This window comes from Rhinolophus ferrumequinum, chromosome X (genome assembly GCF_004115265.2).
Source record: "Rhinolophus ferrumequinum isolate MPI-CBG mRhiFer1 chromosome X, mRhiFer1_v1.p, whole genome shotgun sequence".
In the NCBI taxonomy this organism is placed as follows: Eukaryota; Metazoa; Chordata; class Mammalia; order Chiroptera; family Rhinolophidae; genus Rhinolophus; species Rhinolophus ferrumequinum.
The window spans coordinates 101,038,312-101,063,199 of record NC_046284.1 but is presented as its reverse complement, the minus strand read 5'-3'; the positions used below and the strand labels follow the sequence as shown (position 1 = coordinate 101,063,199).

Sequence of the window (24,888 nt, the reverse complement as noted above, 5' to 3'; positions counted from 1 at the left end):
TCTGTTCTCCTTTAGAAAACATAGTTCACATTTTCTGTTGTCAGAGTAATTACATCTTTGAACAGTTTGTTTCTGACCTTTAGAAAAGTAAAGAAACCCTCACATAACGTTCTTTAAAATTATCTAGAAAAAAGGACACATTCGTATTTTTTAAAAAACTTCACAGTCTACTGCTATGAGTATCATGAAGTTAACACACACAGCAAACTTTGGCAAAAATAATCGGAAGTGAATTTTTTGTAATCCACATATTTAATTTTGCTCTCTTTCATATTACCTAAGTGTGTTTTTCTAGCACCTACGAATCATAAGAAAACTGAACTAGACATCTTTTGAGTGACTACTATTTACTTTAAATGATGGATACCAAGTTGTAAAGCATCTGGCTTATTCTTGTGCTGGCATGATTTCTCAAAATAAAAAAAACATGCTATTTAGATGTCATTTAAATAAGATCCTTAATGATTAACCAACTGATTTGTTTCAGTTGGTGTCAAGGTCTAGGCTAGTGACAACAATCATAATGACACAAGCACTTTAAAATCCCACTCAAGTAGATCACTGAACAATTTGGTCGCCCCTCATAAGGGTCACATAAACACAGTTATGATTTACTTTTTGCTAGCCAAAGAATGGGGCTTAAATTATTTTTTATTCAATCCTTACTTTGCCCTGTAAGTCCTGTGACTGCAAAGAAATCAAGTTTACCACATCAAAAGCAGTGCAAGGGGAGAGGCCGGTTTACAGGCTAACTGCAGTACATTTCATTTGGAAATGTCCTTGAAGGTCACCTCTGAAAACTTAATTGACATGGGATGAGGCAGCACATCTAGGAAAGATGAATGCCATTCAGAACGACTATGCTTCTGAGTTTGATCTATCTGTTCACTTCTTGGTGTAAATCAAATCGTTGAATTTACTTTCAAAACTGTTACAGCGAGTACTTAGGAAATCACTGGCTCCTGAAGCAACTTTCTAAAGTTGAGCTCAGCTCTTCCACTTCCCCGCTGTAATGACAGAAAATATTGCCGGAGTTTATTGCTACTCCCCATTTCTCTCGGAGACCACTGTGCGTGTCACTCATGTATTTTCCTTCCTCAGTAAATGGTGTCAGCAGAAAAAAAAAAATGATTTGTGGATACACTATTTTTTTTTCTTTTTCCATTTCTTTTTTAAAACAATTGCACCATTATATAACCACATTCCAGGACTAAGTTGAATTAATTAGTTGATTGTGAAGTAGTTTGAGTTCTTGGAGAAAAAAATGGCCTTCTCTATAGGTAAAGTATTAGTTCATCATATAAAGTGTAAAAATCGAGCACTTTTGATAGGTAACATACATTTTATAAAGATGTCTGTCCACCTGCTTGTTATTTGACAAGAGAGAGTGGAACTCTGCCTGTGCAAAGCTACCCTATTCAATCAATTAAGGTCTTGTAGGCAAGAAGGAGTCCAAAGCCACTGGTTTGCAAAGGAGTCTGCAAAATCCTGCTAGAACTTTGAGCTTCAGCCCTGGTTCTCCAGAAAGCTCTATTGAAGAGCCCTGGCCTCTCTTCAGAGTCGGCCCGGTTTATCCATCAGGAATGGATGCCAAGTGAGACGGGCTGGCCAGTTGGCCACTCCACATGAGAAGTATATGGAGGCTGATTCACACACACACCAATTGCTTGGCTGGGCTTCTAGACTTGTCTACCTGCCAGCATAAATTTTTTTTTGTCACCAGCAGCAACCTAACAATTAGGCCAAATGTAATCATTAACAAGTTGTAGATTATATGTCTAGTGTGGGAAAGAAAACTATAAGAGTTAGTCCCACGCTATTAAAACGTCGATGAGGACAGAGTATCAAAGGAGGGTTAATGGAAAAGAAAACTTATTAGCAGATCCCAGCGATTATAATAGGTTCTATTGTGTATTGTTATCTGCTAAAATAGAGACTTCTTTTACTAAAGGTATCCTAAATTACTCCTGTGATTTCTAAGTGATTTCCCCTCCATTCTCATTGTGGAAAGTCTCAGGAAAACAAAGATTCAGTATGCGTCAAATATGCTGTGCCAGAGAATCCATCTCTCTGTCATTACCATTGTCCTCTTCCTTCTCTTCTTTTTTCTTTCTCTCTTTCTCCCTCTTCCCCATCCCCGCACTCTCCCTGTCCCTTATCTGTCTATCATCTATCTATGTATCTACCTACCTACCTACCAACTATCTATCTTCCCAGAAAAAAGTCCCTAAAACTCTAACAGAATATGAGTTAAGAATAATAGTCCCAAGGGAATACTAGCAAAGCTACCTGAGTCAAATGTAGTAGAATAACACAACTTCTCTTGATTAGATGGCAAATTTATAGGCATATGAGAGAGGAGGGAGGGAGGGAGATGGAAAAAGGGGGAGAAGGGGGAGAGAGGGAGAAAGAGAGAGAGAGAGAGAGAGAGAGAGAGAGAGAGAGAGAGAGAGAGAGAGAGAGAGAGAGAGAGAGAAAGAGAGAGAGAGAGAGAGAGAATGAATCGAGATTATCATCAATAAAATACCTATGTTATCTACCCATTTTGAATGTTTTCAGTTGGCGTAGCGCAGTTGTTCTAAAACTTGAATATGCATAGAAGTGATGTGGAGACTGGAAAGCCTGTTAAAAGTTTTCTGGACCCCATCCCTAGAGCTTGTGACTTAGTAAATTGGGGTAAGACCCATGCATGTGCATTTCTAGCAAGCTCATAGGGTATACCAATGCTGCTAGTCCAAGGACCGCACTGTTACAAGGAGTAACGCTGGGGTAGAGTACACATCAATGCTGTGCCAAGACCCCATGTCCTAGCTGGTGGGATACTGGCTGCAAACAGCTCACAGCTGCCTTTCTCACTGGAAATTGCCCTCAGTTGTAGGTAACTGTTTCATCCAAGTTTGTCCTCTCCCAGAACCAATAACTGGCTGATACTGGTGTACAGAAGCCCAGCCCCCTTGCTTCAATTCAGGACATCTCTGAGGGGTCCTGCAAGTCCCAGGGCTCCCCTAGAATCTCCTGAGTCTTCATATTCACTGCAGGTTAGCTTCTCTCTCTTCCCAATCCTGCCTCTCTCACATCCTTTACGTATAAGTCTCATGGAAACATTCTTCAATAAACCTTCTGTACATAACTCTCCACCTTAGGGACTTTTCTTCTTCATGTTTCCAGAGAGCCCAGTCTAAGTCAGCTGAATTTTGTTTTTATTTTATTTTCCTTTTGGCCTCAAGTGTAGCACCTTATATTTACATTTCATCTTTCGATATGCAGCCTGCCACTCCAATTTGTTGAAATCTTTTTGGCTCCTGCTACTATTGTCTACTGTATTTGCTACTTCTCCCTGCTTTGTGTCACTGGCAAATTTGATAAGGATGCTATCTATGTCTTCATCCAAGTCACTGATGAAAATATTGAAAGGGACAGAGATGAGATTAGATTATTGTGAAAAGCTGCCAGAACCTCCTTCCAAGTTGATATGTATCCATTAAACAGCAATGAAGGGAGCGCAAGCCTCAGAGACACAGATTTTGGTTTGGAACACCAGTTCTAAGTAGAGGTTAATGGCTATCCTCACAGATAAATAGAAAAAAAATGCCATTTTAGCATTTCTATGTTAATAGACAATTTAGACAGTACTTAACATAGTACATATTAACAGATCACATCTCACCACCAAACACCCACACATATATAAATAATCACAAATTCATGATTATTATTCACCTAATTTGCCTCAAGGTGAAAACTGCATTTGGTCATTTTTTTATGGAGGGCTTATTTCATTTAAATATTTTTTAAAAAGAGCTTGTGATAAGGCTAATGTACAATAGCTAACTCAATTTCACCTGGTAGATCTAAAATACTTGCAATATAGAAGAAAAACACAACTTCTTAGGGACTGTGGGAATAGCCGTAAGTATATGCATTGTAGGTGATACTCTCTAAAGGTGTTTGGATTAGATCTGTTTGACTTGCTTTAAATGCTCTGTGTCATGAAGACACGGACTGGACAGAGTGATTTAATGGGTACCATTTTAGGGATTTGATGAAGCTAGCTGCAAGTTGAATATTAAAAGATATTTAAAACACGTAACCAATGCTTTGAAAGGGGAATTGATTTACTAGCTAATTTGAATAGTTTTCATCTCTTTGGGTGAATAGTGATGCTAGGCAGAATAGCCAGAGCATAAATCATAAAACATGAGGGGATCGCTTTTGCTTCTGGCAATTCAGTAAGTCACCATGTACCTTAAGGAAGTATTTTCCCTCATATTTCTTTTTTGAAAAAAAAAATACCTGCACAGTACCTTACTAATAAAAATGTAGTAAGGATTTTTAACAGAAAAAAATAACTATCTGAATATGGTTTCCACTGATAATAAATTGGGAGTAAATAAAATAAAAATAGGCAAACTATATTTACAAAAATATGATGAAGAAAGGAAATGCAAACAAATGTTAAGGGTGATTCTTACTTATTTAAGTATCACTTTCTATTACCGTGTTCCCTGAAAATAAGGACTACTCTGAAAATAAGCCCAAGTTAGGATCATCAGCCAGATGGACGCATTTAGTACACTATGACGATGTTCTAGAACAAGATGACATGACTGTATTTGAATAAATGTAGATTGTTGTACATGAAAAAAATAAGACATCCCCTGAAAATACGCCCTAATGAGTCTTTTGGAGCAAAAATTAATATAAGACCCGGTCTTATTTTCAGGGAAATACGGTCTAAGAGCTGGTCTTATTTTGGGGGAAACCTGGTAGGAAAATTATTTCAAAATAACTCAAGAACTTCTAAACACAGAACAACGATATATGAAATATGAAAAAGAGAACATCAAAAAGGCACACTCTGGGATGAGCAACAAGATAGATAGCTCTGTGGGTCAGAAACAGCACAGAAACACAAAGTAGAATGTAGGGTTGAAGATGTGAGTCTGTTCGGCTCCAGGATGGGAAGTAGATAGTGTGGCTGCCGGGAGTTTAGATGCTGTTTGGTTCAAGATTCTGAAAATGCTCCATGCCAGATAAGGGACCTGAGCCAGGCTCTGCTTCAATTCGCCCGGGATGGCATCTGTTTCCCACCCGGTAAAAGGGGGATGTTGTTGACCACCACCTACAGCGGCTAAATGATTCCCCACCCCTTTTGGGGAAATTGAAAAGATTCAATTCCACAAAAATCACTAATATTTACATGTCCTGCATCATTTTTTTTAATAAGGAATGCAATTGTATTCATGATTGATAGAAAGGAAATAAATCCCTAGTAGAATTGAATAAAGCCAAAAGATCCCCGAAGTATATGATTGTTAGAATTGGACAGATAAAATTATAAGTCAAATGATGATTATATCCATGTGTCACAATTATTCAACTTTCTAGAAATAAACTCTAGCTAATTTACACATTTTATTGACTATCTTAAAGAAGTTTTTTCTTGAGAATGACCGTGATGCAGAGAAAATGAAAAATATAAATATAATTGAGGAGTAATATAAGGGATGCTGTTGCCAATATTAACGATACAGTTAAGCCAAATAAGGGACATTTTCTCTTACCGGCTTTAATTTTAGACACCATGATATTACATTTACGAATGAAGAAAAGAAAGGTCTGTTTATCTCCTACAATTTTTCCTTACGGTGCAATTATAAGTTTTCTTTAATTTTAGAGTCTTTCCATGGATACATTGTACGTAGAGGCATTTTTAGGCATATATTTATATTTTGGTGGGCCAGTGAGCCTCGTTTAGAACTACAGGACTAGGTAAGAATGAAAATGGCTACTTGGCTACATCAGCAGGTAATTTTCTACAGCAGTAAATCACCAGTGATATGGTTCTAAATGTCTCCCTTTACGTACAATCCCTGCAAGCTAGAACCATTGTAATTATTTTAAAGGAGATGACATAAAATGAGGCAGGCAGCTACCACCGTGAACCTTTTAGATCTGTATGGATCACGACATTCCCTGGCCCAGAGCCCCAAGGATTCCCATTACAGGTATTATATTATCCTATTGTAAGATGGCGAGAATTCTTATGCTTCATAATCAGTTGGGAAGATTGGGTCTCAGCAGTATAAAAACGGCAGTGCCTTGTTATATATATAATTTTCTCTTGAAGAGCCAAAAGAAACTTCCTCACACTGCCAAAAAAAGTATACCTAAAGGAGTTGCCAGTGGATTGGATTTTTCAATGTACTAAATCCTTTAAGTCCTTAACATGGAATAGAAGGTATAGTTTGCATGAGAGGGATTAAAAATGGCCTAGTCTAAATTGAGAAGTTTGTGCTGGTGGCTTTAAGGTTATCTGTAGCTCTACTATTTATGACTATAACATGCTACAAATATATCATAAGCAGTCCCTGACTTAATAAGAGACAACTGTATTTTAAACAAATGTCATGTTAACATCATATTGCATTCTTTACATAGGTTCAAGGGCAGCAGCCAATTTTCATCCTTTAATGTTTTGGAAACAATCCAAAGCCATATAGTATGCAACATCTGAGTGTTTCATTCAATTCACAGTTATTGAGTACAATTTTTGAGCAAACACAAGATGTGGCTAATACAATAGTCTTCTGATGGTCATAAAATAGTCCCCAGGTAGTTCCAGAACATGAATTTCAAAAATGTTTTGAGAAACGACAGCATTGGTGGACAGAGCATAAGACTTTATAGTGAAGTTGCCATGCCAGTTCCTCTGCTAGATAAACAGACTGACAAGCAAGCAAAAATTTGTGATATGATTTGCTTTTCCTCCCTAGGAAAAAAATTAATTTGTTTATTTTTATTTTCAGAAAATTTTGGGTATGCTTTTGGGAGTATATGAAATATGTAAGTGTCACCCATCAGGTCTTGGTAGCAGGGAAAAAAAAGAGTGCTGGGATCAAAGAAAAACCAGAAGATTAGTTTTAAGAAAAATACTCTGGGGCCAGCATGAAGGCCAAATGAGTATAGAGACTCGATGGCTAGGAGCACAGAGAAAAGGTGGTCACAAGCTCCCAGACAAAATATGAACAGGCTTTAGGATGAGGTGACAAAAGGGATAAAGAAAAGGGAATCATTTTTAGAGCAATTTTTGAAGTAGAGTTCACAGCATTTAGAAGCCAATTTAATCCATGTGTCAGTAGAGTAGAGAAGAGAGAGGGAGAAAACGGTAGAAGATAAATCTTGTGTTTCCAGTTTTAGAGACAATGAAGTTAGGCAATTAAACTACATTGAAAACACAAGAAATCTAGCACTGTTTTAGGAGCAGATAATGTATTCTACTTCAGACATTTTGGAGCCTGTAGAATGTACAGATGGAGAGGTCTGGTAGGTGGCAGTAAGTACAGTTCTGGAGAGCAGGAGAAAGATGTAAGATAAAAAAATAAAAACTGAGGAGTTTTAATGGTAACGGAAGCCAACAATGGTGCTCGAAATGTGTATAGAGACATGAGAGAATTAAGAATGGAACACCAACATTTAAGGGTCGGATAGAGCAGAGAGTCTATGTTGTTCATTGTTATCAATCCCAAATTTGTATCTTGAATTACTACCATTACCCAGAATTTAAGATTTTATATCAAGCTATCTACTCCACATCTCACCTGGATGCATAATAGGCATTTTAAATGTAACGTGTCCACATCTTCTCCCTAAATTATGTTGCTTTCAGAGTCTTTCCACCTCAGTAAATGGGTACCCCATTTTCCAGTTGCTTAGGCTAAAAACTCTATAGACTTCCTTGACTCTTTCTTCACACCTAAATCCAGTCCATTATAAAACATTTTGGGTTCTGACCTCAAAATATACCATGTTTCCCCGAAAATAAGACCTACCCAGACAATCAGATCTAATGCGTCTTTTGGAGCAAAAATTAATATACGACTCGATCTTACATTATATAAGACCTGGCATTATATTAATTTTTGCTCCAAAAGATGCATTAGAGCTGACTGTCCAGCTAGGTCTTATTTTCGGGGAAACACCGTCGTAGAATCTAACCATTTCTTACCACATTCACCTCTCCTGGTCCAAACCACAGTCGTTTCTTCACTGAATTATGACAACTGTCACCTAAATGGTTTTATTGCTTCCCTTCAGTCTATTATAATGGACTGGTCGTGTAAGTCAAAACATGCCATTGCTCTGCTCAGAACTTTCCAATGGCTCCCACCTCATTCAGTGCAAAAGCAAAAGTCCTTATAGGGGCCTATAAGGCCCAATGTAATCAGATTGCACTCCCTCTCGGGACTCATTCTCTACTATATTCCTGCTCGCTTGCCCCTTTCCCATCATACTGGTCTCCTTAAAGTTCCTCCAACTTGCCAAGCACATTCCTGCCTCAGGACATTTTCACTGATAAGGACCCTCCTACACTGTTTTTCTTCCAGTTGTCCACATGGCTCACATCCTCAGGTCCTTTGTTTAAATGTTACCCTTTCAGTGAGACTTTTCTTAACTACCATGTTGAAATAACAGCATGTCTCTTCTCTCTCTCTCTCTCTCTCTCTCTCTCTCTCTCTCTCTCTCTCTCTCTCTCCCCCCCTACTCCTTTCCTTCTTTATCATGATCTGATATACCATATATTTCACTTATCATAATATGATATACTGTATATTTCACTTTTTTATTTGCTAATATCTAGCTCCCCTATTCTCCTTCCCAGAATATAAGCTTCATGAGCCTAGGGGCTTTCACCACTGTATACCTAGTATCAATGCTAGGCATTGTGCCAAGCACTTCATATTTATTATATTGATTAGAGAAATAAGAGAATTGCAAGATATTCTCATTCTGGAAACCAAGGAAGGGAAAGTTTCAACTAGTAGAGTTAATCAACAGGACCAGTGTTAAAATAAAGTCAAGTAGGTGGATAAAGAAACATAAGGCAATTAGCTATTATAAAAGTCATTGATAATCTTAGTAAGCCCTTGTTTTCAGTAAAGTGGTGGTGCCGGAGGAGCCAGATTGGAGTGGGTAAAAGCATAACCAGAAGCTGAAGAATAGGAACCAGTAATGTCAATTATTGCTTCAAAAAATTTGATAGTAAGGGGAAACAAGCACAGTCGGATAGAGAAGATGGTATCCTAAAAAAGTTCTTTTAGGATGAGGGAGACTTGAGCATGGTGATTGGCTAAAGGGAGGAGCAAGAAGAAAGAAGAAATTGAAGATCCCAGAGAAGGAAAGCAAAACTATTAGCAAAACAATATATTGCAGAATGTGGAAGAGATCCAGTGTCCAGCTGGAGTAACTCTTTGCTGCGCACATAATAGGGATCAATAGTTCTTTTTTATTCCTTTCTAGTTTCTTTAGTGTGAAGAAGAGAAAGGACCTGGAAATAGAGGAGCAACAACTACCTCATGGTTGCCAAAGATGGAGAACACAGATGATAATTTTTCAGTTTATCAACCAGTACGGTAATTGTATTATTTTTAAAAATTTTTTTTGATAGATGATTGAATAAAGAAGATGTGATATATATGCACAATGGAATACTACTCTGCCATAAGAAAAGATGAAATGCTGCCATTTGCAACAACATGGATGGATCTTGAGATTATTATGCTATTAATTGTATTACTAAAATTTGACATGTATTATTAGGGAGGACAGGAGAACACTGAGATATTATTTTAAGGAACAGTGTATTTTCATGCATGTACATGCATATGAATACACACATGTATGCATGTACACACATACATGCTATACCTTTCTTAGAACCTAGAGAGATTGCTCAGGTAAATGGGAATTTTTGTGAGGAACTTCCAGCCATATTGAACCCTCTGATACTAGGACTAGTCCCTCTACTTGATCAGTTTGCTCCTTGCTGATTGGTAGTTGTAGAAGCCTTCGTAAAGCTACAGACAGACAACTCAGAGTTAATACTCATTTCTTGTTTAAAGAGTGATCCTGGAATAGAAATAAGGAAATGAAATCTCATGACAGTATCATCATAAAGTCATCAGCCAGATGGCAGTCCTTGAAATCTAATCCTTAGCGGCTTCTCACAATAATTTGTAATATCACATCTAATATTATCGTATTCACCAGTTCATATCTATTCACAGAGACTGAAGAGCAAGAAATGAGCTTGCAGAGGCCCACATTTCTGCCTTTATATGTTCACATGTTCTCTGTAAGGAATATGAGCAGGAAAACAAAATACCCGCCTACGTAGGTCATAACAATGATCTACGTTCTGATCTGAATTGTTAAACTACAGAATTTAGTCGAGGAGCAGCTTGTTCTTTTATTCACGAATGGTAGGTTGCTTCCTTTTAGGCACACAAGGCTATTTGTTTGTCTATATAAAATTATAAATAAAGGTCCTATCAAAGCCAGTGTAGAAAGTGAAGATTCCTCTGACCTACTAATACACTTGAACACTAAAGTACAAAACAAAATTAGTTACCTTTTGTTTTTGAGTATGTCTTGAAACCACAGCCTGCCATTGTATGATATCAAAGAAAAGTTCTTTCAACTTACATTTTTTTATTATCTCATTTATATAATAACATTCAACAGTTTAAAACTGAATTGAAGATTTCGTTGCTTTAAATAGGCTTCCAAATGTACACAGTTTTTTGCACATATTTATCCATATTGATTGAAAGTTTCAATGCAGGCGATATATTAGTGTCCAGTAGTAAAGCTTGAATTGTGAGAAACGCTGCCATCAGCATGCTTTCAACAGAATCCCTCCTACCTAAAAAGTCTTGGTTACAGATATTTTCCAAAGATATGAGATACTTTTTCCCTGTAACCCAAATATCAATATTAATAATCTCCTTTTAAAACTTTGTTTATGGGGTTAATAACAAAAGTGAAGGTGTTTATATCCTGTGATAGTTATAGTTTTGGAGACTTTAAACACCAATTCTAGAAAATGGATCAATAGAAGAAATGAGGTAGAAATAAGGAAATAAAATAATGTGAACCACTTTGTTAGGAAACACTTTTTATTTATACAATTTGGCAAAAACTCCTTTAGAAGTAATATAGTATGTCATTGTTCTAAATGTGTCCTAAATTGCTTAGGTGAACACAAAGATGATCTAAAACAGGAATGTCGATAAAATTTTCTGCGATGATTAGAACATTCTACACTGTTCGATTGGAAGCCAATAGTGACATGTGGCTCTTGAGCCCTTGTAAGGTGGCTGATGAGATGAAGAAGATACATTTGAAATTTTCTTTAATTATAATGAATTCACATTTAAAGAGCTACCTGTGCTTAGTGGCTACCCTACTGGGCAGCACAAATCTACAGAACGATGATGACGACATAACTTTACTTCTGGGTTTAGCTGGGCCAGATATTGGATAAAAAGCTCAAAATGCAAAATATCACATCAAGGTTTCTTTTTTTTTACTTAATCTATCTGGCATAATATCTATAAGAATGTAAAATAAGAGAAACTGTGGCCAAGTAGAATATGGTTTAATCTGTGCAGTTGACGCACATAGCTTACATAGAATGTGAACTTCTAAGGTAAAGGTCTCATTAGCTAATAGAGATTTCAACTCTCGTCATGACCTCTCACACTGACCAGAACAACCACCAAGCCCCAATGGCCCAGTGTTATTACAATCCTACGTGAATATACTGTACAAATATACTGTACACGGATACATGGGCTGCATGAATATACTCTATTTACTCAAAGCTTTGACTGGTTCTCTCTCCAGGGAACTAGCTACAGCATGCCAGTTTATCAGTTGATTCTTTCCATGCCCTTTGGAAGACATAATCTATTGGCTGGCTCCACCCCAAATCCCAGGCTCTAGAGGTGGCTTTGTGGCATAGCTCTAGCCCGACATTTCCTCGGAAAGCCACTGTTTTCTGGATAGTACCCATTCCCTTTCTTCTTCCTGCTGGAAAGTACATGTTCTGAGGGAAATGCCAAGAAGAACATTGCTGAGCTATTGAGCCAACGTCAGCATGTGCCTATTTCTGAACTTCTTTAAGGAGCCAAACAGACCTCTATAAGGCAAGCTACTGGGTTTTCTGTCACTTGAAACTGAAAGGAATCCTAATGGATACGTTTTTCTTCCGTGTTGAGTTATTGGCACACCAAAGCAGTTATAGTTGGTTATGTTTTGTTTGCTTATTTGTCTATTTAATAAAGAATGCGTTGGAGGTAGTTACTATGTGCCAAGCTAAGTGCTAGGTAATATGGTGGACAAGGAGCCAATAATAGGGGACCCAAAGAATGTGGGCTTTGGAGTTGGTAGACAGAGAGGGCTTTGTGGAGGAACTGGCACTTACACTGAAACCTGGATTAACATATATATATATATATATATATATATATATATATATACACACACACACACATATATATGTACACTATATGTATATATAACACACATATATACATATACATACATGTGATGCGATGCACATGTATGTATATCAGGTCATTGGGTAATTGAGAAGCCAGAACATTGCTATGATGAAATGAAAATAGCTCAGAAAATACTTAACTGTGTATAGAGGGTAGGATGGGAAGGGGGGATTAAGGCAGAGCAGAAAATTAGGCTGGAGTTTTAACGAAAGGCCAAATCATGTTAAGACCTTGAAGTCATTTAAAGGAGTGTGAACTGTCTTCAAATACTAATGGATACGACACTGAAGCCTTTTAAAAAGTGGGTGGAGGGTGAGCTACATGAATATAGTATATTTAGAAAGATCATCCGCATTCTATATAGAGAACGAATAGGAAGTAGGAAGACTAGAAGGAAGGAAACCAGTTAGGTGAATGATATCATTCAGGCAAGATACGATAGTTGAAGAATAGGGATGAAGAGAAGTGACTGGATTTGACAGCTATTGAGGCAGTAAATAGCTTTGTGATAGCTTAGCCTTTGGGGTTATAGAAGGAAGAGTGAAGCATGAGTTTCTGATTTAGACAACTGAATGGGCTGTGGTAATGATCACTGGAGAGGGATCATAGGAAGAGAAGTAGGTTGCATTTGGAGAAAAAGGTTGAAAGAGGGGCAAAAATGAGTTCAGCTTTGGGCCTATTCTGTCTGAAGTCCCTGAGGGACATTAAAATGAAAAGAAATCAGTAAGACATGCAGGTCTGAAATTCAAACTATCATTCTCACCTGCAAAGATATAAATGGATAGTTATCAGCAGACTGAAACTACACAAGTGGATGAATTTTCACAGTGTATGAGAGAAAGGAACAGGAAAGAGCTTTAGAGGCATGAGTCAAAACTAGCTTGGCAAATTGTGGATTCTGTATGGACCAGTGAAAAACGTAACTTTGCTTCTAACATTCTATATTACTTTACCTATCAGAGAAATAACTATATAATATATATACCTTCTTTAGGTGGTAGCTTTTTAGGAAACAAGTCAAAACATATAAACCGGAAGTCCCTCCTCTGAGGAATCCAAAGCCCTTAAGAAAGTGATCACAAGAACTGAGAGAGCTGCTTGGACATTCAAGGAGCATGAGCATACGGAGAGAGGGGACCACCAGAAAGAGTGGTGTCAATGAGCTAGACCTTCCTCGAAGCCCTAGTTTTGTACCATGAACAAATGTTTTGATTTTTGTTGTTGTTGTTGTTCCTTCTTAGCTTACATTCCCTAAACTTACCAAATTTCTGATCTTAATTTGCTTGTCCAAAGAGGCTTCTCTTTGAAAAGCAGGTATTTCCCATTGAGATCTAACTATTGTCTCTGATACCAATTGATTGCATATACAAAAGTGTTCCTGAGCCTACTTTGACTTTGTTTAACCAAACAGATATCAGATCTGTATTGGGAACAGAAAGTCCAAACCTTGCCACTGAGAGGAGGCAGTAACTTTGAGAATTTTTTCCCCAATTATCAGCCATCTATTCAAGCTCTCCCTCCACTAGGGTCCTTTTAGTAGTTCCCCAAATATAACTCCCCACCTTCAGGTTGAATCTTCTTTTCCATGGTCATCTGAACACCCATTGTCTGGAAAACAGGACTAGAGCTGCTCTATTCCCCCAGGCTCAGCAGTGTAAATCGTTTCACAGGAGTTTTCACTCTTCAATCTCTAACTCAATTTCAAGATTTACTTGGTCTCTCAATTTCCATACATCAATAGGTCATTACTTCTAAGTTTCGGTCTTAAAAATCTGCTTCTTTTTCCTTTTCTTCTTAATAACTGATTTCTTCGCCCAACTGATTTCTTCAGTAATTTATGACATCTTCTGGAACTCATTTAGCTTTCACTGGTCTTCCTCATCATTGTACAGGTACTATTTTTGCCTGTTTTCTGACAGAACTAAAAAGGAGTACCCAAGAATCCTTAACTGACCATAGCATGAACAAGGCAACTCTACATTGTGCAAAGAGAGTCATCATTCAACAAATATTTACCAGCTCCCTATTATATCATCTGGTTCAGGACCTCAGATCAGAATCTATCACATAAGAAAGGTAGCTCATGTCCTCAGGGAGTTTAGACTAATGTGAAGAACAAGCATTAAACTGTTAGTTATATAATTCATGTTTTTATTTATGATTAGGATAAATGCCAAGCAAAGAAAAGCACAAGGGGTTAAGAGAGTGAATAAGGAGACAGGACCTAGTTTGAGGAGATGATGTCTCTAAGAGCTGTTCATTTCCATAGATACATAATGGAAAGTGAAGTTATAAATCATATTACACCCTGCAGATTTTCCCATTGGATATGCAGAGTGAGATACAATGATAGCACCATGGACACGCTATAATTCCATCATGAAGCTAAGTGACTTCCTTGTCAGGTTAAGGATGGGGCAGCATGTGCCATAATGGAAGAGAACAATATTTCTTTGGGTAGAGTTCTCAAAGCAGACTGATAAAGGACTCTTAACTACAAATCAGTATTTTGGTTTTGTCTAATCTCTTAGTTATGTTACTACCTTTGTGACTGTGGGCAAAGCAAGTAATTTCACCAGTCTTCAGGTCCCTCATCTGTGAAGTAAGAGGATTTAGGCAAACTTGTGAGTTGAGTTAGCATTTGTTATCTTGGATCCTCCCATGCTCTGGTTTAGCAGGATTGCAAAAACAAATCTGCATTGTCCACCCACTGTCAACACTCCATCATTATAGCCAACAATAGTTTTACAAATAATGTAGTTCGTACCTTTTATGAATGCTTGCCCAAGAGGCACTGATGTTCTCTGTTATCATGTGTACTTTTCTGGTATCATCTGCAGAATAATCCCGGAGAAGTTTCAGTGCCAAGTCATTTACGACATCTACATTTATCTGCCACTGGCGGAGGTCTTTGTTCAACTGCTATAGATGCACATGGGAAAGAGAACGAACGTCAGTTTTCTCTGAAATTTCTAGTTGGAGTTTCTTCTTTCCCTTAATATTTATTTATTAGATGTTTTTCAAATTATAAGACATTTATAACACATGCTTGTTATAAAAAAAGTGAAAAAGACCTAGTATAAAGATGTCTACAGATTAAACCTTAAAATGCTTCATACATCGTTTCTGAATCCTGGGGTCTGGACATGTCTACATGACTGCTTTTAACCTACCATGTGATTTAGTCAATCATGACGGTATAAGCTAATCCATTTTTCATGACAAAGCTTTTCAAATGCAACATCTTGGCAAGAACCGGTATTTTAATTTAGTGGCAGTCAATTGGAAATAAACTGGGCTGAATTGTTTTTATCATGGGAGAGAACAAATGGTAAAAACAAGATCCCATATAATTGTTGAGTCTGTGACATATACCAACTTTGAATAGAAAAAAAAAATCTCATGCATTTCTTCCCTCTTCATTAACTTGTTGAATTGTTTATGTAATTAGTGCCATCTACTGGCATTCGACTAAGGCTGCGTACAGAAAATACTGAACATCAAAGGAACAGTGCTGTTATTCTAGTTACACTTTCTTTGAAGGATCAATTTACTCATAACACTTTTAAAAACATCCTACTTTAAAATTAGAATAAGATTTTAAATTGCTAAACCAAATGACCCGTGTTTTCTCCTTTGTCTTTGGCAGTTGAGAATTATCAAACTATGTATCTCACCACTTGCGATATCATATATCAAAGAAAGAAATAAACCAAAGAAAACCTTACCTGGAGGCATATTAACCCAAAATTTCTATTAAGCATTGCTTTAAGTACGTGGAGAAAGCTTCTAAGCATTAAGGTAATAGTAAATTGCTAAGTTGGTCATATCAAATCCAATATGGTGGGCTAAGCCATTGAGAAATGGACAAAGGAATAAGAACAGGCAATTCAAACGAGAGAGAGAGAATAAAAAGTTTTTATAAAATAAGAAAAATTAACTTAAAAAAAACAGGGTACTAAATCAAGAAGGCACAATTAAATTAATACAAAAATAAAATCCATAGCTTAAAAGACTGGTAAAACTAGTACGTTCACACACTACTGCTGCGAAGAGTAGGCAATTTGGCAATAGATATCAAGTGACATACACATGCTTACTCCCATTTACCCAGTAATCTCATTTTTGGTATTTTGTCCTACTAAAATATTAAAAGAAGAGAAATACATTGTAGGAATAAAGATCTTTATTAACTAAGATAGAAAAAAATGAGAAACAACTTCAATGTTTAACAAGAGGACATTAAAATAACAAAATACATCAACCCAATGGTCTACTGTGCAGTAAATGTGCACAGAAATCATAAGTAAAAAATTGAATATAATTTCTGTGTACATTGTATTTCTTAAATCTCTAAGAATACACAGTCACGAACTAGAAGGGCAACAAAGGAAATTGAAAATAATTGATGTTTCTAAAAGGAGTAGTCACTTTTGTTTTAATATTTGCTCTTTTATGTTAGTGTGATATTTATATAGTAATAAAAATCAAACATTAGTGTTTTTAGCATAGTTTCAGTATGCTTGGGTGGACTCCTGTTCCTTAAAAATGTATAATCTGTATATAATCTAGCATTTCTCAGTTAAACAGAACAAAGTAGAGTCAAACAAAATCATTGCATTCATTGCATATAGCAAGAGACCCAGATAACCAAACTAGGATTGAGCAGCTAAAGCCAACATCACTAACTTTTGCTATGAAAGTAAACACAAAGAGTTTTTAAAGGCAAAGCGTATAGTTGCTATACCACGAAGCAATTAACATTTATCCTTTTGGAATGCTTGTCTTTCCTTGTATACTCCTTTAATCAATCCCTGCAGTTCCTATTTTCCACTTTGCAGATCCTCACACTATTCAAAAGCCTTTCTGAGGTCAACAGCACCCCTCCCCCCAAAAGGCTTTCCCTTTCTAGAAATTTCCTAGGGTAATGCTAAAGAGAAAACCACAGGCCCAAAATGGTGTCACTTGTGCTAAAGCTCATGATACCAAACCTAGATTTAATACCTAACCTAATTACTGTTTCATCCTCTCCCAGTAATATAATCTTGATCAACCAGTCTAGAATTTTCTGGTCAACATCAATGAGGTTACTTGTCACCTGGGACCTGTCCACTCCACCACTCCCCAAGTAGAAAGAAGAGGCAAACTGCATGATAAAAACCCTTGCCTGTTCCCTTCCCTTCAAAAGAAGCTGCCCTGTTTTAAAAATAATCCTTTATTTTCTTTTTAAAAATAGCTCCCTTGCCCCATCCTTCTTCCTATAAAAACCTTCTATTTGCACAACCCCTCCCTGTACCCTTCTAGCTGCTTGATGGGATTTTGCCAGATTCATGAATTGCTTAATAAAGCCAATTTGATCTTCAAATATACTAGGCTGAATTTTGTTTTTTCTAACAGTATAAAAGTACCTCTCCTTCCCTTCTTATTCTCACTTAAGCCAAACCTACAGTGTAAAAAGTAATGTATACTAAGATATGAAAGACCAACCGGCCCTCCTTATCTACAGGATGGTATTTGCATTTTAAAAGAAGAGCTTGTCATCTATCATCTGTTAAATCTCTAATTGGTAGCATAAGAATCCACAAAACTTTGACCAATGACTTGGTTACCTTTTCCCAAGGTAATTCCATTTTAAGAAGGATGCAGTTGTTAATAATATACTTATTATGAACCAACATCAGAGTCTATATGTATAGATTTAGGTATATAAAATGTAAATTAACATTCGAATAAATAATTTAAAACATTTATATTACCTAAGAAAGAGAAATAATCTTGGAAGCCACACCTCACTCACTGATTGGTATTTGAAAAGTCTAGCTATGAGAGGATATACTCTTTGGTTCTAATCTATAGATTATTTTTTTAAAAAAATGCCTAAAAATACGAGTCAAAAAGTATGGTAGAATTTTCTAAAGTCTTGAAGGAAATAGCAAGCTAAATTTATTATAGAGATTTCATAGTAAACAAGTAGTAAAAGAAGGAGGCTTGACTTCAAACCAGAGCTCTTTCATATGCTTTAATGCTTAAAAGGCAAAAATGTGCAATATTTTTTTCTTCAAATTTGTATTCACACAGAAATTTAGGTTTTAATACCTAACACACTCTTGACTGAGTGCTAACCTTCACTGAATACTGCCTAGGTTTTATGAGAATATAGGATTAAAAAGAAAAAGAAAAACCCACTGACCTTGACTAACATTGAGAGGGCTAAGGCCCTTATCTAAACTCCAAGGTTCTCAACCGCAACATTCTTTTCTCCCTTCTTAAAGTCATTTACCAGAACAGACAGGTTTTCCTTCCTCCGAAGGTAATATGTTGACCACCTTGGACTTTAACCAAGTGTCATTCACACTAGGAACAATGACCTTGACCTGCTTTGCCTACCACTGTCAAATTTACTATTGGGATAACTCCAGAACACAGAAGGACTGTAAATTCAAAAATACAATAGAATTCACACACTCTCTTTCTTTCTTTCTGAATTCCATTTACAATGGCATATACTACAGGGAATTGTTTGTGTGGTGATCATAGTGTGTGAAGAAAGTTAAAATACTGAGAGCACCAGCCTATAAAAAAAGATGATTCCTGTGTGTGTGTGTGTGTGTGTGTGTGTGTGTGTGTGTCCTATGGAAAATATAAAATGCTTAAATCCCCAACCAGGAAAGAAATAGCTCATATTCAAACCTAAAAAGGTGCTGCTATAGCATGTGCTGGATATTTAAACACAGTGTTTTAGGCATAAAAATGATAGTGGACTATGGGACAACCTGAATTAATTTCAAGAATTTTGAGTATTCAATGTTTTCAATTTTATTGTTTGTCTTCTCTCGTTTTTTTTTTTTTCATTTGTAATGATTCTTTTTTAGGGATATTGGCCCTACATGGGCAAAAACAAGGGAAGAAGAGAAACAGTAGTTAAAAAGTCTAGGCAATAGAATTAGCCTGTTGGGTTTGAATCCTGGCTTGATCACTTATGAGTTATGTGACAAATGGCAAAGTTAATTAGTCTCTCTGTGCCTCAGTTTTCTCCTTTGTTAAATGGGTTTATTAACGGTATTGATCTTGAAAGATTGTTATGAGAATTAATTTAGGAAATCTAGGGAAAACCCTTAGAATGGTGCCTGGCCTTACCCGAAACATTAAATCAATTTAGCTGTAATCCTAATCAGTACTACAACTATTATTACTACCACTACTAGTACTACTAGTACTATTACTACTACTTTTAATGAACCACATTATATTCATCAGAGTGAGCTTCTACTGAATCCAAAGCAAAGGCCTGCCTGTTTCATAGACATTGCATGACGCTGAAGCTCTAAAAGGCTCCCTTTAATTTAGAAGATAGGAGCCCATAGACCTGCAATTAAAAATTTAAGGTTGAGTATTGTTTACATTTTTTTTTATAACATATGTTTTGGGATATTCACCGACAAGTGAAATTAACTTTTGACCCAGGTGAACCAGATTTTTAAATTTTTTAACGACTGAATCAAAGGAGCGTCATGAAAGACAATGCAGAGTAATGAAAAGGCATCTTCCCAGGAAGTCTTGCTTGGCCACGGTCTTGCAGTTTGATCTTAAGAAAGCTTGTCATTAACCTTTTAAGTTCCAGGTTTGTTGTCTGTAAAATAGGATGCGGCTATTTGTTCTGCTTATGCCTCAGGCTTGTTGTGAGGTCCAAATCAAAGACAAATGGCTTGGGAAATTATCAAACAGGATCCTAGTATATTTGTGGACAAAAAGTTGTACATATTGGGTTGCTCTCATTTTGCTTGGATACTGTGTTTGCATACATGAGCTAAGAGATTCATTAAAAAACAAAATTAGCTCTGTGAGCCAACAGCTAAGAGCTTATGAGCTCTTAGATCCATTCTCTGCCCATCTCCTACTGCACTCCATACTGCAGATGGACTAATCATTTCAGGGGATCAGAATTCCCTGGGATTTCTTGCTAGCTGGTTTCTAGCTGGACTTGGCCAGTGAGAGGCCCTGGTGGGAGATGGAAGAGCAGGTGAAAATAGAGTGTATCTCCCCCTCTTTCTGTGTGGGCAGTGTCTTCTTTGTGTCTCCATCTCCCACTGAACAGACCCTCACTCTATAGTTGCAGTCCCTGCTGTGCAGCCCCCATAGTGGGCAAGTTAGGACCAGAGGGCTCTGGTTTTTGGGCTTTGGTAAACACCTGTTGGCCCTCCAGCCCTTGAAGGGTAACAGCTTTTTGATGTTGCTAAACTCCAGGTGGCTCCCCCAGTCTCCTATTGGGCTTCTCAGCTCCTTCATCAGCCATGGAACCAGGTATCTGTTTCAAATAATCTCTGTTTGAAATACCTAGTGTGGTTTCCAGACTGGACCCTGATGATACAAACTGAAAGAAATCTCCCAGCAAATGAACCTACCTATAATCACACAGGAAATTGAACATACTCGTTATGTGGCAAATGGGAAAGTTAATTACTCTCTCTGTGCCTCTGTTTCATAAAACGTCAATATTTTATGAAGCATCAGTTTCATAAAATATCAGACTTTACATCTTGCATCCTTCTCTCCAGTCTCAGGGGAAGAGGTGACTTTTGTGCCATGGGAAGCTGATTACTCTGTACACTCATCTTTTCTGGATCTTCCTCCATGTACTCCCTCTCTCTTTGTGTCTTTTCAACCTCTTGTCTCTTTGCAGGGTCTTTCTCCACAGCCTTCCAACAGGAGTCTCTCCCCCATCATTAAATAACAACAACAAAATCTGCTCTCTATCATTTTCTTTCTCTTCACAGTTACAGTCCTTAGAAGGCAACTATTATAAACTCATTGCCTCAACTTGATTACGTTCCTGCCACTATATTCATCAAAAGCACGCTTCTGCCACTGCCATCCAACTAAAACTATTCTGACAGAAGCCACTACGGTAAATTGGATTATTAGCCTCAATCCTATACCTCACCCTATACCCTTTGCTATGTAACTTTGAATTTCCTGATACAAAAGGCAGTTCACTTCCCTGCCCTTGACCATGAGCTTGGCCATTTGATTTGCTTTGCCTAATCCTACGGGGATGTTGCTAGAAATGACACAAGCAGACGTTTGAAATGTGCTCCTGCAGTGGGGCTAGCCCTTTTGCACTTCTGCCTTCACCATGACACGAACATGCCCTGGGCTTGCCTGCTCATCCCTGGGGAGGGATGGGTGACAGGTGGAGAAGAGCCACCCCAATCAACCTGCAGCCTGAAGCAGTGCCAACCCCAGCCAAGTTGCGAACTCATAGAAAAGAAATAAATGTTCACTGTTGTGTGCCACTGACATTTTGAAGTTGTTATGCAGCATTTTTGTGAAAAGAGTTAACTGATTCAGTCACCGATGGCCAGTGTCTGTGGAAAGTTTTCGGTTCTCATTTCCTTGATTTATTTGCAACGACTGGTGCTACTGATGACTTACTCTATTCTTCTTGAGGCTCTGGCCTTTTTTGGTCCCCTCTCTCTGGGTCTCCTCGACACTCTCTTATGATTCCAGTTTTCCTTTTTCTGCTTGTCCCTTATATGTTCCCCCGAGGTTCTGTCTCTAGTCCTCTTCTTCCTCTGCAGTTTAACTTGAACTTCAGCCGGAGGAGGAGGCAGGGAGCGTACCCTTAGTGAGCTTGTGCCATAATTTTTCCCTTATAGCCACATCTTCGACCTCCATTGCCACTACCTTGATTTCAGCCCTCATCACCTCTTGCTTGGACTCGGCAGTAACCTTTTCATTGGCTCTCTCCCTCCACTCTCAGTCCCGCTCTTCCATCTACAGACATGTGCTCCAGAGATCTTTTTGAAATGCAAGTAGAACCACATTATTCCTGTACAAAACCTTTCAATGGCTCCCTATTACCCACAAGACAAAGTTCAAACCTCTCTCCTTGGATTACAAGGCCCTCAAAAATATGAACCTTACCTATATATCCACTTTCATCTTTTGTTTTCTCCTTTCCTTTTAACCAATTCCATAATTGGCCATATGAGAACACAAAAACTCTGAAAGGTGAAGTGACTTACTGAAGGGGACATAGCTAGTCAGTGAAAGAGGCATTACAAAAAAGCAGGTTTCTTGACTCCAATATTCAGGTTTCAATCTAGTTAAAGAAGATATGCTTCCACATAAAAGAATTTAAGGGAAATGATTGGATGTATTATAATTGAACTTTGACGAATATGAAATAATCTCCTTGATGAGTACAGCATGATTGGGAAATTATTGTGTAAAATAAAGCAAGATACTGCCAAACAAAGACAGTGGGAAAAAAATACACGTTTGGTTTATTAGAAAAAAAAAATCACTAAACAATTTACTTCTCAATATGAATGCATGTTTTAGAAATCTTTACTGGGAAAAAGAAATGCAGTTCTTTTTTACTTGTGTGAATTAAAATGACCTGTAACACCTCTTTATGGATTTATAATAGAAACGTTAAAATTTTATCTGTAAGGAAGCTATTTCAAAAGTAAAGCCTCTCACCATTAACTTTAAGACTCATCTATTAAACCTCTGACATTACCAAACAACTCTGTTTCAGAAGGTAACACTCTGTACAGGGGATACTATGTAAGAAAATAGCACTCATTTTCCAGCTTACTGGAAATGATTAATCTTTTCAATAGCTTTGAGGACTACATACTAAAGTTGTTACTTTTTTGTCCTTTCAACAATGACTACAAGCTGAGAGTAGGCTAGTAAATGCGTTATTGGCCAACCCATTAGAGTTCCATTATTTTCTGTCTTACATGGCTTCATGTAATGAATTTTTATAATTAAACTAATGGCATACAATTTATTTTTCCCCCTCTTTACTTTCAGGCCCCATTTCTCTTCCAGCTTCTCTGGAATATGTTTTATACAGAAACAAGGGACGAGAGCCCTCCAAGTACTTCATTACCTTAATTTCATTATGACATTTTGGAAAGCATTCTCTTATCTGGCCTTTTTCTTTAATTTGTTGAGTTTATTAAAAGGCTTAAGCAGTGTTGTAATTAACAAATCACCCAGCTACCCCAGGCATCTGAAAGAAGTCTGGTTGAGAGGATGTGGAAATGGTTGGTTGGGTGGAAATGACTCCAGAGAGAATGCCAGAGGACAGATCCCAAGAAAGTGGCATTTTCTTGACTATTTGTGGTAAAGTGCATTACTGTGCACAAACATTCAGTGCCTTTTCATGCCAGAGGATTATACCTCTGTACCCCATTGAATCATGGATGGCAACGTAACTGATTTTGGCTACTTGTCACTTCCAGGCAGAAGGTTTAAGAGCCAATGGCATTATCTACTATTCCCTGCCTCTTTGATCATGGAATTTTATATCAAGACACAGCTGTCATCAGCCATGGTCCCTGAGTGGCTAAGCTAAGTAGAACCCCCTTGTGAATCTACAGTGGACATGTAACATGAATAAAATATAAACTTTCTGTTAAACCTCTAGATGTGGGGACTGCTTGTTACTACGGCATGACTTAGCCTATCCCGACTGACAGCTCTACTCAGGTATGACCAGGTCTCAGACAGAGTAGAGCAATCTACTAGCTCCAGATAGTCTGGAATCAGGGCCAAGGATAGAATAAGTTAATATAGTGACATACACAAAATAGGTCCTGTTGCTAATAAATGTTTAGAAACTATGTTTCTAAAGCAGTTTATAAACCTGAACAAGGAAAGATCTGTAGTCTTAATAATGTGCATATATACCTTTTTAAAGAAACTTTATTGAGATATAATTCACACACCATGACATTCACCCATTTAAAGTGTATAATTTAATGGTTTTTAGCATATTCACAAAGTTGTGAAGCCATCACCACAATCTAATTTTGGAACATTTTGTTCATCCCTAAGAGAAACTCCCATACCCATTGTCAATCACTTTCCATTGTCCATTCTCTGTGATCCATTTTGGAATTAATTTTGTGTGTGATATGAGGTATGGTCAAACTTCATTATTTTGTGTGTGGATATTTAGTTATCCAAGCATGATATTTTCAAAAGACTATCCTTCTCCCATTGAATTGTCTTGGTACTTTTACAAAATCAATTAAGCATAAATGCAAGAATTCAGTTCTGAACTTTCAATTTTACTTCATCAGTCTATATATCTATCTTCATGTCAGTACCACACTGTCTTAATTACTGTAGCTTCTTAATAGGTTTTGAAATTGGGAATTGTGTGTCCTCCAAGTTTGTTCTTTTTTCAAGGCTGTTTGGCTATTCTTTATCCCTTGCATTTCAGTATGAATTTTAGGATTCATTTGTCAATTTCTGTAAAAAATCCAGCTAGAATTTGGGTAACAATTGCCAAAGTCTATAGATTAATTTGGGGCTATTGCTATCTTAACAATATTCAGTCATTTTTTTATTAGTTTCAAGTGTACAAAACAATGCAATAGACATTTCACCCCTCACAAAGTGATGACCCCCTCCCCCAATCTGTTGCCCCTTTGACATCGTATATATCTATTACAATTCCATTGACTCTATTCCCTATGCTGTACTCCATTTCCCGTGACTATATATATATATATATATT

General features: G+C 37.3%; 1 protein-coding gene across 6 annotated transcripts in view; it reads right to left on the bottom strand.

The window, feature by feature from the left end:
• Positions 1-24,888, bottom strand: part of DMD (dystrophin) — a 2,143,628-nt gene that overhangs the window by 521,945 nt on the left and 1,596,795 nt on the right. For all 6 annotated transcript variants that reach the window (XM_033109718.1, XM_033109734.1, XM_033109713.1 and 3 more), the window contains exon 54: positions 15,115-15,269. In XM_033109718.1, coding sequence (XP_032965609.1) covers positions 15,115-15,269 — 155 coding nt within the window. The remainder of the gene's footprint in view (positions 1-15,114; positions 15,270-24,888) is intronic.